This window comes from Onychostoma macrolepis, chromosome 09 (assembly GCF_012432095.1).
Source record: "Onychostoma macrolepis isolate SWU-2019 chromosome 09, ASM1243209v1, whole genome shotgun sequence".
NCBI lineage: Eukaryota > Metazoa > Chordata > Actinopteri > Cypriniformes > Cyprinidae > Onychostoma > Onychostoma macrolepis.
Genome location: NC_081163.1, coordinates 28014124 through 28030831, shown reverse-complemented (window position 1 = coordinate 28030831; position 16708 = coordinate 28014124). Strand labels below are relative to the sequence as shown.

Here is a 16708-nt window from a genome sequence, read left to right as displayed (position 1 = left end):
CAAAGGTAGGTCAGAACACTTACATCAAAACACGATATGGACTAGTGTCTGTGAATATTAAGCCGCAAAAAGACTATTTAAATATGAATCCTACATGTTCTGCGTGCCTCTGTGTGAATGGATGGCACAGATGCGCAGTTTCATTTACTACACGCGACGCTCGCGGTGTTTTCAGCTTCTGCCACCTCAATATATATGAGTACATGAACACATAAACATAATCTCTAGAACTGCTCTGAGAGTCACTTCATGAGCATTTTACCATTTCTTTTGAGAAAAACTATCGTCATACTATATGCACTTCACAGCAACCTGTCAAAATAAAAGTTTGGTTTAACTTGAAGAAACCGTGATGGAAATATATTAATTATTGTAATGACAGTACTAATACTAATAATAAATTTATTATTAAAACATTATTTTTTTTAAGGAAATTCATTTTTTTGTTTTCAAACTTTCAATAAATGTCAATAAATTGCTGTTAAATTGTTTAAGTTTCATGGTTTCAATTAATTAGACATGCTTTTTATTATTAAACCATTAAAACAGAGTCTAGAAAAATTAAAATGGAAAAAACGGAATTTGGAAAAAATTAAACGGAAATGGAGTGTCAATTTACACTAAGGGCAAATAGACTGCCTTGTTGGCAGAGGCTCTTTACACTAACTCCGCCCACCAACATGTGATTGGACTAGTCAACACTACAAAAGACGCTCATCAAACATCAGTTCCAGTGGCGTAGATGGTATGGCGTGTGCTTATTTGACGTGATTAACCAGAGTTCGAACCTGCCTTTTGCCTTTTTTCTCCCTTTTCAAATCTCATATCACATCAGAAAGGCATTTATTTTCAATAGAAATTAAGGAAAATAATCAAAAAGTTGAAAATAAAGTATCGTGTAGGGTTAGGGTAGGTGTAGGGTGGGCTTTATTGTCCCAATAAGGTGGCATCCATTTAGTAATTTGAATAAAAATGATCACGTACTGTTTATAATGTACTACAGTGCTGAGGTGCAGATAATTGCCACTATTTGCAATAAGTAGTATAAATAGCAGAAAATCTTGCTATTGTAACATAGTGTAAATAGAATCCATTGCAATTTGCATGTAATGTAAATATGATATTTTCACTTAGTGTACATAGCATCTAATTGCTACTTACACTTAGTGTAAATAGAATCTATTGCCAATAATAAAATGGATTTCATAGGGCCCTAGGTATGTAGTAGAGTTAAGGGATCTAACAGCCAATATGCTAGTAATATGCACGCTAAAGCAACTAGTTAATAGCGAATAGTGTTCCCTAAACTAAATGTTACTGACAAATTCAGCCTCAAATGAATCTAATTGGTGCATCCTAATAGTGACGTACAAAACCAAACCAATACTGACCACAACTATTCAAACCATTACACTAGATGCCTCTCATTCTGCAGAAAACACCACACGCCTGCAGTCGCCTGACTGATCACATGAGAAGGAAGAACTAACGATGGACAAACCATGACCTGTGATGCTGAGTTCCAACTAGCTGAAGTAATTTTGCGTCAAATTCATCACATGACTTGACATATGACTGTTGTTAGGCTAGACTACATCCTTTCCTTCACTTTCAGACATTGAGCAATACTATAAAGATGTTTTGCTATAATGTGTTTTTGAGGCATTGCTACAAACCGGAGAGGTGTGAGCGATGAAGAAAAGTGGAGATATGAGAAATGAGAGAGGGAATGAATTATCTGGACGAGCAGAGCCTCGCCGCAGGAGTTAATGTACACTATTTGTCTTCTTGCACTCATTTACGCCCCATCTCTCCAGCGCTGATCCATATCGAGGTCAACAGCTCGGCATGTCTGCATGGCTCCCCGATCAAAGCCTTACGCCTCTGCACCTTTCCCATGAAAACCCTATGAGAATGGCAGGACATGCTATGTAACTTCTCCAGGTGCAAGCACCCATTAATGAGAGGAGCCCCTCCAACAATTATATCTGCTCAGTCATGATTTGAAGCTGTTGTATGTGGTTTTTTAATTTTTTTTGAAAACCACACGTTAAATGTCTGGATTTCCTGACAAAGGTGTCTTGAAGTCACACTTTTCTCTGTGACAGCCCTATGGGAAAAAGAAAAAGTGTCAGGGAAGTTGTGTTGTGTTTTTTTTTTTTTTTTTAGACAATCAGAATCTATGCAAAAATTGGATAACCAAGGGTGGGTTTTAGAAGTGTAAAGGAGGTACTGCAATTGATATCTCATTTAGCAATACCCACAAAATATTCTCAAATATCAGTGCATTTAATTGAAGGAGAAACCAAACACAGACTCCAGCTACTGGTCTACAGGATATCACCACAGTGTGTAACAGCATCTAAACACTTTTTCAGTGGCATTGGTTAGGAAATAATTTACATAAATTTTTCCCTCAGACATTTTTAAAATGTCTTTGTTAAAAAGTTACAAGCTATAAGCCAAAGCAATCAACTATGAGGTGAATCACAACATTACAAACTTTGGAAAAAAGTGCAAAAAAAAAAAAGTATTTAAAACTGACAAAAATACAAAGATAAACGACTGTGTACTTAACAGTTTTAACAAGTGAAAGAACTACAATCCCATTTTGCTCTACATTGCTGGCTCATGGGTGAAATAGTTTTTCACCAGAATTTCTGTTGTTAAACATAATTGTTTGAAAACAACAACAACAACAACATTGTAGCTCACAGTAGGTTTGTCTCTATAGTTTTATAAATTATCATAAAAAATAATAATTTCCCCTAAGGGGAAAGTGAATGGGATTTTTATTTCCAGAATCAAAAATTTCACTCTATAGTCAACTTCAACCAAGTTCCAAGTTCACCAATTCAGGGATGCACCGATATTAAAATATATATATATATATATATTTTTTTTTATATGTTATAGCCATGCAGTAAATGTTACATAGCAGATATTAAAATTCTACACTATTATATCTAAATAAAAATAAAACAATAAAAACAACAAGTTTATAATGTACAGTTTGAAAAAAAAATGATATTAAATTTGAGATTTGCAAAAGATTATATTACATTTTTAAGTTATTGTTTATTATTTGTTTTAATTATAAATGATATTCTAAATGTAAATACAATATATGGGGAAAAAGCGTGTATAATTAAATATCCAGTCGCATACCCAATATAACAAATATAACAACATAGTATTGACATATTGTGCATTCCTAAACAATTCGCTAAGCCGCAATTCAACAGATGACTTGGGCTGAGTTACACAATTGTGCTACTCAAGCCGCTATCACATAGACTACATTCAATTACTGCCAATACACTGCAAAACATTTCAGTTAAACAAGTGAACGATATAGACTAAAGTTATTCATACGCCTGTCTGTTACACTCAGCTCAGGAACATGAAGCCTCTCGAGACTGACACATCTATTATGGCTGAACTTAGTTAACAATGCGGTGCGATTTGACGTGACTCCTTCATCCACCTGCACGATCATCCGAAATCATTAGCAGGACTACATCAATGGATTTTTAAAGCTCAAAAAGACTAAAGAAACAGCCTCAGGGCTGGTTTCTCAGGGCCAAATTAACCGAGTCCTGAACCGCACTGCAGTTTGAAGTGTGATTCTCCATTAAGATCTCTGAACATCCTTAGCCATAAGGATGAATAACACTAAAGCAGTGTCCTTGCAAAAAAAAATCCCTCAGCCTAACATCACTCTGCTCTTCAGATGTTGAGAACAATTTGTACCACATGAATGATGTTTGAACCTCTGGTGCAGTACTGCAAGCCAAATTCAACCTGTTTAAATTCACAATCAACCTCATCTGCAGGGAAATTAACAGAAATCAGAAAATGTATTCAGAAGCCTGCTGCATAAAATGATTCTGAGGGTCTTTTAGAGTTGGGCCTGGTGACGTCAGCAATTAAAGGATAAAGGAAAACAATGGCTATCAGACAGTGTGCAGGACAGGAAGTTATGCACACGCAAACAGGAAGTGGACAGGGGTTCGGCTGTTTTCTGCAATCCTGCTGTGTTTGTGTTGTTCGCCTTGTGTTATATGCTACACTTTTAACCAAGCGAAAATTAAATTTACATAAGGAAATGTAGACTTTTCAGAAGGCAGTACTGGGAAATTTGTGGTATTAGTATGGAGTAGGAGATTTCAGCGGTGACACAGTATGTCAGCAGAATGAACTGCTGCTATTCTGGATTCACTGTCTCCTTTTAAAAGACCACAACAGTGAAACTTCCCTCAGCCTGCTAAGAAACTAGGTCTGGTGCTGCCGTCCCAGAGCTAATCAAGTGAAATATGGGTCAGAACTTGAGCACTGCATAGATTTTTGCCAGTTAACTAATACTTTGTTCATGTCTAAACTACCATTCAAAAGTTTGAAGTTGGTAAGATTTTTAAATATTTCTGAAAGAAGTCTCTTATGCTTACCAAGGCTGCATTTATTTACAGTGAAAACAGCAATATTGTGAAATATTATTACAATTTAAAATAACTATAAAAATGTCATTTCTTCCTGTGCCACAAAGCTGAATTTTCAGCATCATTACTCCAGTCTTCAGTGTCACATGATCCTTCAGAAATCATTCTAATATACAGATTTGCTCAAATTTAAATGAAATTTAATGAATTTAATAAACACTGTGACACTTTTTCAGGATTTTTTTTTTTTTTTTTAATGAATGGTTAGAAAGCATTTTTTGCATCAGTGCAAGTCTTTACTGTCACTTTTGAATAATTTAGTGCACCCTTACTGAATAAAACCATTAACTTATTAAAAAATAATAATAAAATCTTAAAATAATAAAATAATAAAATCCCGCAATTCTTCACAAGAACAAACTCAGGTCGACTGAAACCGTTGGCTATTCTGTTACCATTGTCCAATAATACTCAACAATGGCATCATTACTCAGCAGAACTATGAATGACTCTTATTTAATATACATAAACAATCTCTATAAAAAGCAAAGCAGGTTTAAACAGAGGTTTAATAGCATGTGGATGAGTACTGCCCATAATTGTTTCTGACAATATGATAATTTAAAAAACAGCCCTGTAATTGTGAATTTCATTAAAATAACAGTCATCAAATCATAGACTAATTTGCACATTCCCCTCCCTAATAGATGTGCTGGAAGATCTCAAGAAAACAGCACACGGTTGGTCTAATTAGTTCAGTTTGAACTCTTCCTGCTGTGCATTTGCACAGAAGACATGCTCCAGTTTAAAAGGTTCCACTACCATTGAAGTTCAGCACATCTGTTATTATATCATGGCTTAATCTCTAACAGTTAAAAATCTGATTTTTTTTTTCTATAACTAAAATAAGCTAAAATAAGATTTGTTACAAAAAGTAATAGGAATGAATCCTTGACTTTGTTACCATTAAAATTCTTAATATGTGAGGAGCTACATGTTTAATCAATATTCCTATCAGCAAATGACCTGCTTAGGGAAGATTTGCAGCACGGACATGACATGCAAAGCATGCTGTTGTTCTTGTCTGAAATTTCCATAGCCAGATAACGTAGTGTGAATACTGAGCAGCTGGCTTGGAACAATCCAGATGCATACAGTTTTCTACAACCTGAAAATAATAATTGTATGAATCTAAATGTCTTGCATTTATTCAAACACACACAACATGACCAATAGAATAGGATGATTCTCAAAATGTTTCTGTTGTTTGCCAAAAGTAACGGCAGTCTATTTGGATTACACCAACATATGATTCTTAGTTGTCTGATATATTGCATTGCTTTTATTGGGATTGAATGTTCTTCCTGATCTGAAGCACTGCTGACACAGCACTGAACCTGCATTACACCTATCATCATCTTCATCACTGCTATTATAGGTAGGCTACAGAAGGGTTGCAGTAAAAACATACCGATGACAGATCAGATATTTCAGAGCGCATATGGAGAGGTGTGTATTTCAAGATATGTCAACAGCCCGCGTCCATAATAATGCATGAACCCTATTCATAGGAAATCTGATACAACCCTGATCTCTAAAACCCGGTATGTGGCATGGAGATGGGAAACCAGCGACTCACCCTCGGAGAGCTCCAGCTCGAGCTCCGCCAGCTTCTCGCGCACCTCCGCCGGGAGAGTCATCGCGATCGCCGGCGACGGGTCCAGCATCATCATCAGTAATCCGGTGGAACTGCGCTCTGCCATAATGATCCAGCTGGGTCAGACAGCTCCAGGTCCTCACCGGCCAGAGGGCTTGCTGCGGCTCAGATCAGCTGCTGGAAAGAGAGGGGCGGAGGGTGCTGGTCGCTTATCGCATGCAGATGTGAGAAGTATCGGGGCGGTTGCATATAGGCTGCTGTTTGCTTACAGCCCAGCCGCTCGGACCGCAGATAAAATGTTCAAATGTAAGATCCACGCCCTTCTTCAAGCCGGATTTAGCGCTGGATGGTCGTGCATGACTGAAGAATTCTTCGTAAAACAAAGGGAAACTCGCCCAACTCCGCTCTTCAGCGCGCCACCATCGCCATTGCAGCAGAGCAGCTGGGAACAGCGCGAGAACAGATCCAGCGCGTCAGTGTCTCACCTACACACACACACACACACACACACACACCGGTGACATGCACTGGCAGTGCGCTGCACTTGCTATACTAACACTAAATCGGCCGGTTCTCTGTATAATAAAGTATTTTGCCGTTGAAGTAAATCTCTTTCTGATTTTTAAGCTTTCTATCATAAAAATAATGTAGGCTATAGCTATTTATAGCATGGGTCAAATGTTAATAAACATGCAAGGTGACACTTGCAGCTAAATGTAAACAGTTTAATATAGTGAAATACCTCTACGCCCTTAAAAAGAAGTAACGGGGTGTATGGTAACAGGGTTGACAGTAACAGGATGAGCAGTTTAGTTCATTTAGTCTTGCTAACTTTGTGCTCAAGGTCATGACACATGGGTTTTATTAGAAAGAACAAGCTGATAATACAAATATCCGCTTTTCAATAATCAGCTCCTGCCAGAACAAGGTATCAGGGTTGAATGTCAAACTTAAAACATAAGAAAAAACAATACTTGGCTTTGAGGAGTTTTCATCTTGATGTGTTTTTAATGGAATTAATGTCAGTTATTACAGTAACAGGGTTGACTTATTTTTGTTTCTTTTAAAATGCACGTTTGCTAGTAGCTATAGCAAGGAGAAGTTGGAAACACAAAAAAAGTCAAAAGTTACAGGATTTTTGTTATAACACTTTGGTAAAGTTTGGTAGTTATTCATTGCTGAGTTATTGTTAAAAAGGTATAAAAATGGCACCAATTTCACTGAATAGCAAATATAAGCACACATTGTATGACAATAAACATGCATATAAAACATAATGATAAATAGAATAGAACGATAAACACTGCTAACACTTGCATCTAAATAGATGAAATCCCAGGTCTCCCTTTAGGTTAGAATGTAATTTTGATGCGTGATACAGTTTCCTGTGACTGTACACATTGGCTGTCTGAAACTATCAGTATTCAAATTGTTTATTTTTTGGGACTTTTTTATTCAATTATGTTAAATGATTTAAATTATTGGTTTCATCAAGGGCAATCAGTTCAGATGTTATAAAAGCAATGAAAATGTTCAAACAAATTGAACACGTGGTGGTGAAGTTCACTGCCAACACTGGATGACACTGCCAACATGTGGACAATATAGGAAACTACAATAACAAATGCTGAGATTTATTTATGGAAACATTGCAAATCATAATTGATACAATTCATATCCACATCATTATGATGATCATCTACTCAAACATCAGATGCTCTTGAATAATCATCTACCTTCACTTAAACGTAAGGGTTCGTGACAAAATCAAGACAAATAGACTGTCCTCCTGAGAGTGTGTCTAAGATTTAAAAAGTAAGAGGATTCTGGAGATTTGTGATTGTGTTCATATACTGCACGATTCACCGCCATGTGCAAGTCTACCAAATGAGTCCTCCTGAAAAGAATAAAAATACAGTTAGTAATACTTAACGCTCAATAGAGATAAATCAATCAATCAATCCCTGGCACTGTGACACTGAAGACTGGAGTAATGATGTTGAAAATTCAGCTTTGTATCACAGGAATAAATTAAATTTTAAAATATGTATTTTTGATCAAATAAATAGAGTCTTGGTGAGCATGAGAAAAAACAAAAACATTAAAAAAAATAATAATCATTCAAACCTTTTCTGTCCCTCAGTTAAGGAGGATCTCAAGGCTTTCAGGTACACAGACTGATGGTTTGGCACCTCCAGCTGTTTTTCTTGAGTCCAGCAGTGACTCCAGAAGATGTCCGCATCCACAGGGACAGTCCTCTTGCAGCATAAGAGCACAGGTCCATCTGTCTCCAGCTCTCCACCCTCGTCATCTTCACACCCCATACACCCGGCACACCTCTGAGGCTCGGACACATCATAGCTCTGGATAAAGAAGAGTTTAGGCTTGCCTGCCAGGCCCGGGCAGGAGTCTGAGGTGAAGAGGCGTCTGACAGTGTCCAGGTTCAGTCCTGGACCGTGAGAGTCGGTGGCCAGCAGATTCGAAGATCGGCTTCGGCTGATAATGCAGCAGACAAAAGCAGACGCTCTATAGTGACCCTGCTGATGAGCCACTTCCCTCAGAGTGGACTGCATGTCTCTCACACTCAGCAGCTTGTGCGTGATCACATGGAAGTGTAAGGCCTTAAATGCTTGCTCCAGCTCATCTGTAAGGAAAAGAGAAGCCATTACTGGAGGGTAATGTGATTTCTTTCACAGCTAAATGGTGCTATTAGTACTAATCACCAAACAGACATTTACATTCAATTGACTTTCAATTTCAAGCTCAATTTAAAAAATAAAAATAAATTCTGGTCAGATAATAGTTTGCTATTAAATTAGCTGGGCATTGCAATTAGTAAATGGAAATGGCTCATTCTGTTGTGTCTTGGTGATTAAACCACATTTTTCATTACCAAAAAATGAAAAGTGCTAGGAAAAGAAACAACAATACAATACCAGCTTTTGGATGAACAACTACAGTAGATAAAAGTTTTGTAATAGTACTGATTTAACACATACTGAAAAATATTACCACATTAAAAACTCTGTGAAAATTCAGCTTTGATCACAGGAATAAATTACATTTTATAAATATAATCAAACTGAAAACAGTTATGTTAAATTGTAATAATATTTCAAAATATTACTGTTTTTACTCTATTTTTGATCAAATACCAATATGCAAATCCTGTCTTGGTGAACATAAGAATCTTCTTTTTAAAAACATTAAAATCTTACTGACCCCAAACTTATGAAAGATACTATAAACTACATCAGATCAGTGATTTCTCACCTCCTTCAGTGCCGACACAGTCTATGATTAAACATAATCCTCTGGGATCACTCTGCATACTGTACACTTCCTCCTGCTTCTGGAGATCAAAGAGATCAAATCAACAAATGTCAGTCTGACACACTGATCTGTTATAGGTCATTGGTTTCATCACTTGATAACAATCTTTCACAGTGTCGTTTTGACTCACAAAAACAGTTTCACTTATATTTGGAGTCCACATAAGTGTCCACATAAGTGTTACTAGAAATAATGTTTTTGCTTGCCTTGAAACATTTAAAATGTTTAAAGTGCTTGGAATCAACAAAATATTACCCTAAATGCAAAACTGAAATTTTGGCCATATGGTCAAAGAAAAAAATAAACTTTTGTTTGAATAAAATCCTACAGTTTCATAGTGAACCAGCTGAGCAGCAGTGCTCCTTGTATTGAATCTAATATACAGTGTATCTTTAAAGCATATCATACATATCAAGCACATTTCAAATTCATAAGACAATTCATGATATGCATTTCATTAAAAAATTATTTATTAAAAATGTCTTATTTATTAAAAATGTACTTATTTATATTTACCTGACAATAAAAGCTAGTTCCAGGTAGTTCCTTCTTCACTGCAGCCGGTTTATCTGAAAAAATAATTAATTAATTAATTAATTAATTAATAAAAAGAAAAGAAAGGAAATAAAATAACATAGATATAATTACACAGAACATACTGCACTCTACCAGTCAAACGTTAGGCACACCTGACTAAATATACATATTTAGGATATTTTACAGTTACAGAGTCGCAAATATTAAGAAACCTGAGTTACTTGTAAGTACATAAAAACCTGTTAGAACAACAGAATTCCCTCAAAGTTTTTTTTTTTTTTTTTTTACAACTAGTCAAACACACAAACGCCTTCTGATAAAGGAATTTTAAAAAATGCTGACATATTAATCGCTTTTTTTTTGTTGTTGTTGTTCTTAGAATACATGCCAGAATCTGTAGTTCATCTTCATAGATTGACAAAACAAAATAGTGTTATTAAGGACAATTAATAAGACAATCATTGGTAAAACTTCATGAAAATCTGAATGCATCAGGTTGCTTTGAACTTTGAACTTTTCTGAACTTTTTTTTTTCAACAGTGTAGTGTAAATATTAAGATTATTACGATTTTTGGTCACTTAATATTTCCCATACCTTCACATGTGCTTTTTCTAGTTTTGATGACTTTAGTAATACTGGAAATTGTTGTGGAAGAAAAAATAACAATAAATGAGACAATGTGAGGTTTGACTGGTAGAGTATTTCCTCATTCTGTCCCTTTTTTGAATTAACTCACCACAGAATTGAAAAACCGGCCTGACATTACGGGAAGCTGCTGAGACACTGAATGCGCTATTCGGCTGTGAATGACACAGACACTCAAAGTTAAGTAAAGATTATTGAAATATGAAACATTTTAAGTGCTATGTTAGACAAAGCAACCAAATTAAATCTCACCAGTTGTATTCTGCAGAACTTCAGTCTGTCTGGAGGTGAAGGTCCTTGTTTGGTCATTAGCACTGCAAAAACGGTTTTCAGTTATTTAATAAGGAAACCTATACGTCAACTGATACAGTTTCCTGTAAAAATACCACAAAGTCCATTTCCTAATAGTGATGACGCAAAAGAAACAACTACCAATAAGAAGAAGTAGAAAAGATGAACTGAATCAGAGTCACGTGATTTTGCGTCCTAAAACAGAAGTGATACAACTGATTTAGAAAAAGATGCAAATCTGTCACTGGGGCAGTACCTTTTCAAAGGGTACTAATATGTACCTTTAAATTACTAAAAAAGCACCCTTTACGGGTAAATATGATACAAAGGCTACGTCCCAGTGACAGCTTTTGTTACTTCTTTTTCTGAGATTGTATCATGTTAATGACATACTGTAGCCTAAACCACTCTGAATGAGACAACAGGTCTAATACTTAGTGTATTATATGGTTGCATCAACAAAAACATCAATAACAACATAAAGCTGGTAATCCTTACCTGTCTGCCGGTAGTGACTGATCTTTTTAGCTAGATCGGCCCTATGGATGGACCTCAGGCAGTGTTCAATCAAGTCCATCTTCTCACTGGAGAGCTGGTCGAGTTTCTCTAACTCTACTACAATGTCTAAAAAACTCTGCATGTTAAAAAAATAAAAAAGTCATTTCAGTTCCAAACATGACACATTTCAGTTCTACACATGAAGAACAGAGCTTTCAGTACATCTTACCTGGACATTTTCCAGTTTGTGTTTTGGTAAAGTGCCTCCGAGTAAGAATGCCAATGACTTCAGGTCTTCTGTGTCCATGTCCTCACTAACATCAGCCATCAGCACTCTAAAAACACAACGTCCAGGTTAAAACCTTCTCTTGAACCCCACCCTGTGCACAAATGGAGATTGACAGAGGGAACTAGAGAGCATTACCTGTATTCTGATACAGAATGGCCATTTTTTAGCAGTCCCTCAACTGTGCTCTTGTTGGTGCTCAGCACTTCTCTCAGCAGATCATAGCGTTTTATTTTCAGAATGAGCTCCATGAGAAACATGTAATCCATCCTCATTTGGCACATCACAGATTGTAACATGCCTCTGGGATCTGTAGAGAACTTGTCCATATCAAGAGCACCACACAGGTAAGAGATCCGCTTGCATTCATCTGTGCTGAGCTCATCAGTGATCTGACTGATAGTGTGGAACAGGCCGGACATTGTGCTCCAAAATGACTCTGATAAGGACAAAAACTGCCATTCAGAAAGGAAGCATCACTCTTAATTGGGTTGTTTAATTAATTTACAAAAGTTTAGGGTTGGGTATCATTTCTTGTATTGTATTATGTACAAATGGTGAGTCAGGTATTCATCCAAAACTTACTTTCAGAATTAAATAGCATTTGAAAATGTAGCCTACAGCAGGATGTGACTCAGTGTGGTTAAATGTTGAGATGTTTCGTTTATGTATCTTCAAATGACACCCATCGTCATCATAGGACTATATTCGCCTATTCTATAGTCCCAACAACAATAATAATAACAATAAAACAGCAAGCGTTTCTGCCAAAATAGTACTATATATCATATTAAATAAATATCGCATATTCTGGTTAAGATTATTTAAGACTTTCTATCATCATTATATTTTACTAGGTTATATTAACAATACCTTTAGTCGCATTTATAGCGTAAAACGTTACAAATGATATGGCTGTATATGGTTGTCATTTTGAAACTATGGTTAGCTGCAGCGCGGTAAAGTTTTGTGACCACGATACAAAAACTACGTGTTTTATGTGGAGATTAAGTCAATAACTTAAAATATTTTCGAATTAAAAAGACAAAACTGTAAACATTACCTCAAGAGAGCTGTTCTTCTGAATGAATGGAGCATCTGCTCTGTAATTAATAGCGGTAATTCAGTGGAATTCCATGACGGTGATGCAATTTACTCGGAATGGAAAGAGAAAGACGGAAGTGGGCGCAAAAATTTACGTTACGTGTACGTCATTCAAATTTACATTAATCGTTCTGAATTCGCTTTTTTATTACATAAGTTGTGGAGAAAGTGAACAAACTCTACATATTCTCTTAATATTCTAATATCTCTTTGCCTAGATGATCATTTAAATAGCATACCGTACCGTACTCCCCCCTAATCATACATGAAAAAATACTATAGTAATTTATAGTAAATACTAGTTTTTGAGCCATACTGTACGTACAGTACTTGAATTAATTTGCTGTGGTAATTCTATAGTTGCTGTGTTAATGTAACAAGTATAGTAATATAAACAAATTACTTTACCCAATACTGTACCAAGTTTTCTACAACTATTGGGTACATTCTACAACACACTACAGTTTACTGTAGTAAAAACTAAAGTATACTTCAGTATTTATCAGTTCACCATAGTTAATACTACAGTATGCTGTAACATTCATTAATAAAGTGTTGTAAATACTATAATATATACAGTATAATACACTTTACTATAGTATGGTTCAAAAACACTAGTATTTTTTAGAATTTAAAATAATCTGACACAGTTGTACAAGTTCGCAATTTTAATACGCCTGCATTTGGTTCTGATATACATTAATGTTGTTTAATGACATTTAAAGATGTAGTCTGAACCAACTTCTCTTGATCATACTATTATATAAAAGGGTTGTATGAACATTTTCACTATAGAACAAATACTATAATCAGCCTTTTACAAGCTAAACTTCTTATCACTTAAAACTGCAACTAAAAACTTATCGGATATGAAAAACTGCAATCCTTTTGATTCGTACCTCAGTGTTTATAACAAAGCAAAAAGACATAGATATACATTGTAAGCGCACAACAGTGCATTACTGAGGAAGTTAAGGACGTAATAGTCAGAACATTATCTTAGATTTGCATCCATGTTAACCTCTTCATATTCAGGAAATGTTACATGCAAATAACTGGCATTTATACTTATATAAAGAATAGCATTTTACTCAAATGAGTAATTTCAAGTTAAATTAAGTTCTAAAGGGTTGACTGCAATATCCAATGAACATACAACAAACATACTCAGCCCAATTCAATTAATTTATATTTATTTTACATACTGGTCATGAGAATCATAACGATGAATGAACACAGGTTTTAGGAAGCCTTTCATGGGCTAATGTCTTCATGGATAGACAACAACAGGCTTAAAACCTGCAGCAAACACAGAGTCCGGCAGCGATTGGCTCAGCTGAGCTTTAGCCACACTATTAGTGCTCTGACTTCTTTGGAGGGAAGAAAGCATACTCCACTGCCAGTGCCACTGCAAATGCTGCGAATCCTGCCTTAAATCCACGAAGGAGAACATCTCGGAAGACAACTGGGTTGCCAAAGCTGCCCGTATATCTCCACGCCTCATTCCTGCAAAAACAAAGGTTGTCATTCTTTAGTCCTTCATTTTCTTACTTTCATAATGTCCTGTTTTATAAGTCAAATGTACAGAAAAGTTTTACATATTAAACATTTTTATCTACGTTTTATAAAATATTTGGCTGAATGCACTGAAACGATGGCCTGGAAGTCACATTAAAGCTAATGATACACAGCAAATTTTGAGCAATTTTGCCGGGCAACTTTTGAGCAATATTTCTTGGGCACTTTTCCATTGAGAATGGGTACAAATTTCTATCTAAACTAAAATGTTGTACTAATAATTTGTTTCAATTTAGTTAATTTAACTTCAAATTTATTAAGTGAAAAAGTACCCACTCTCTGGCCATCCAAGATGTAGATGAGTTTGTTTCTTCATATGAACAGATGTGGATAAATTTAGCATTACATCACTTGCTCACCAATGGATCCTTTGCAGTGAATGGGTGCCGTCAGAATGAGAGTCCAAACATCTGATAAAAACATCATTAATTAATAATCCACAAGTAATCCATACGATTCCAATCCATCAATGAATGTCTTGTGAAGTAAAAAGGTGCACGTTTGAAAGAAAAAAAAAAAGAAAAAAAATCCATTAACTGTTGCTTATGGCTAAAATACCTCTATCCATAATATTGCTTTCTCCATTCAAAAAAGGGTCTTGTCTGATCAAGCACCATTTACAAGAAAAAACTGTTCTAATCAAAATATGCCAGTTAAGGACAACAAAGGATGGACTTCTTCACTGGAGAAAGTTATTACGGATTATTGACAGACGGATTAATTTGTTTCTTACAAACATGGAGCTTTTCACTTCACATGATGTTAATTGATGGACTGGAGTCATGTGGATTATTGTGATGTTTTTATCAGCTGTTTGGACTCTCATTCTGACGGCACCCATTCACTGCAGAGGATCCATTGTTGAGAAAGTGATGGAATGCTATTCCTCCAAATCTGTTCCGATGAAGAAACAAACTTATCTACATCTTGGATTTCAGCTAATTGTCATTTTTGGGTGATCTTTTCCTTTAACTCCTTTATATAATTCTTATCACAATACACAGAGGTGGATTGGAATTCAATAGCCCATTACATATTCAGATAAAGCGAAAAGTGAAAGTGAAGTGACGTGTGGCCAAGTATGGTGACCCATACTCGGAATTTGTGCTCTGCATTTAACCCATCCAAGTGCAAACACACAGTAGTGAACATACACACACACCATGAACACACACCCAGAGCCAATGATGCGGCGCCCGGGTTCGGTGCTTGCTCAAGGGTCTCAGTCGTGGTATTGAGGGTGGAGAGAGCACTGGTTATTCACTCCCCCCACCATCAATTCCTGCCGGACCTGAGACTCGAACCCGCGACCTTGGGTTACAAGTCCGATGCTCCATTCATTAGGCCACAACTGCCCCAGTATAAAGTATTAATGTCATGTGCGTGCTAGAAGATAACTCCAGGCAAACAATGCAGGAGCAAATATCTGAAACTGTGTGATCTTACCGAGCCCAGGGGTCCCTCAGTCCTCTTCGAGAGAGCCTCTGCTGGGTTAATTCCAGCGGTGTTCCTTCCCATTTCCATGCTCTGTAGTCTGGCATGGACAACTTGCCATGCCCAGGTCCATGATCCCCACCCATGACTGCTGTTGAAGAAATCTCACAATTATTCATGCAACATGCGCAGAATTAAGTAGCTACACGGTGTCTCTTTCACTGCGTCAAGTTAAAGTCACTCAACTCAATTGAATCACTCTAATAACAGAGCTTAAGAACGAGTCGATTCAAAAGAGTGAAAAATCCTAAAAAGTGTGGTTAAAATGCAGGCTAAAGCTTGTGTGTAAGGACAGCTAAATGCATATTTTGAGATCACAACGGATCAGTTTGGTTGTACCTCAATGGTTTCGTTTCATGAATTAACAGTTAGCTGTTCAGTCGTGTTAAACAATAACTGAATACAAAATAAACACTAAAGTGTTCAGATACGTTACACAGAAACAACACAAGCTAACCAGCTTATGACAACTAACGTTAAACTGCAAACACCGACTCTGGTGCTGGTTCAGTAGCAAATAAGTCCTTTAAGTCAGTTTAAACTAACGTTAAATTGCACGAAAATCAATGTAAACATTTTGTTAATGTGTTAATTGCAGCATAACAACCTTTTTTATAGCAAAGTGACCTCCAACATGAACGCGCGATCAATCCTGGAAGTTCAGTTAACGTACTACTTCCTGTGAAGGGCTAACGTCACTGCGCATTCGAAATAAATACCAAATTATATAAAACAAGTACACATGTTGTAAAAATGCATAATATAATGCTATTACAATAATCTGTTAATCAATCTTTCAGAAAACACTGAAACTTGTCAACGTTTTTGATAAAACAATGACAGAA

General features: G+C 36.2%; 3 protein-coding genes across 13 annotated transcripts in view; all 3 read right to left on the bottom strand.

Annotated features, from left to right (window-relative positions):
* The window catches only part of dip2a (disco-interacting protein 2 homolog A), a 120333-nt gene extending 113734 nt beyond the window's left edge, over positions 1–6599 (bottom strand). For 5 of the 6 annotated variants that reach the window (XM_058786078.1, XM_058786079.1, XM_058786081.1 and 2 more), the window contains exon 1: positions 6079–6593. In XM_058786078.1, the coding sequence (XP_058642061.1) occupies positions 6079–6202 (124 nt within the window). In that variant the 5' untranslated portion in view covers positions 6203–6593. Of the gene's footprint in view, positions 1–6078 lie in introns of all 6 variants that reach the window. The other variant, XM_058786085.1, reaches the window with a different exon arrangement.
* A 482-nt stretch (positions 6600–7081) lies between these two features.
* LOC131546495 (CASP8 and FADD-like apoptosis regulator) lies at positions 7082–13818 on the bottom strand. Of its 2 annotated transcripts, none has more exons than XM_058786087.1 (10): positions 12751–13818; positions 11826–12126; positions 11631–11736; positions 11402–11537; positions 10865–10926; positions 10704–10767; positions 9946–9998; positions 9370–9448; positions 8224–8740; positions 7082–7993 (listed from the first exon to the last, which is right to left on the bottom strand). In XM_058786087.1, exons 2-10 carry the CDS (start codon positions 12107–12109, stop codon positions 7864–7866), a joined length of 1431 nt encoding a protein of 476 aa, XP_058642070.1. In that variant the 5' UTR covers positions 12110–12126; positions 12751–13818; the 3' UTR covers positions 7082–7863. The 2 variants fall into 2 exon arrangements, with proteins under 2 accessions (XP_058642070.1, XP_058642071.1); XM_058786088.1 differs by having other exon boundaries at positions 9370–9445.
* A 149-nt stretch (positions 13819–13967) lies between these two features.
* Positions 13968–16610, bottom strand: ndufb3 (NADH:ubiquinone oxidoreductase subunit B3). Of its 5 annotated transcripts, none has more exons than XM_058786099.1 (3): positions 16471–16610; positions 15816–15954; positions 13968–14297 (listed from the first exon to the last, which is right to left on the bottom strand). In XM_058786099.1, the coding sequence occupies exons 2-3, from the start codon at positions 15947–15949 to the stop codon at positions 14147–14149; spliced, it is 285 nt and encodes a 94-aa protein (XP_058642082.1). In that variant the 5' UTR covers positions 15950–15954; positions 16471–16610; the 3' UTR covers positions 13968–14146. The 5 variants fall into 5 exon arrangements, with proteins under 5 accessions (XP_058642082.1, XP_058642083.1, XP_058642085.1 ...); XM_058786100.1 differs by having other exon boundaries at positions 15816–15951; positions 16471–16609; XM_058786102.1 differs by lacking the exon at positions 16471–16610 and adding an exon at positions 16339–16443.
* Positions 16611–16708: the final 98 nt, after the last annotated feature.

Bases quoted from the DNA above. Each gene is read 5' to 3' on its own strand.
- LOC131546495 (XM_058786087.1), bottom strand. From the start codon at position 12,109: ATGTCCGGCCTGTTCCACACTATCAGTCAGATCACTGATGAGCTCAGC. The intron at 10,927-11,401 runs GTAAGGATTACC...CCGTTTTTGCAG, and splicing joins CAGTCACTACCGGCAGACAG to TGCTAATGACCAAACAAGGA. The intron at 8,741-9,369 runs GTGAGAAATCAC...TTTTCCTTACAG, and splicing joins CTGTGTCGGCACTGAAGGAG to ATGAGCTGGAGCAAGCATTT.
- ndufb3 (XM_058786099.1), bottom strand. From the start codon at position 15,949: ATGGGTGGGGATCATGGACCTGGGCATGGCAAGTTGTCCATGCCAGAC. The intron at 14,298-15,815 runs GTAAGATCACAC...TTGTTTTTGCAG, and splicing joins CTGAGGGACCCCTGGGCTCG to GAATGAGGCGTGGAGATATA.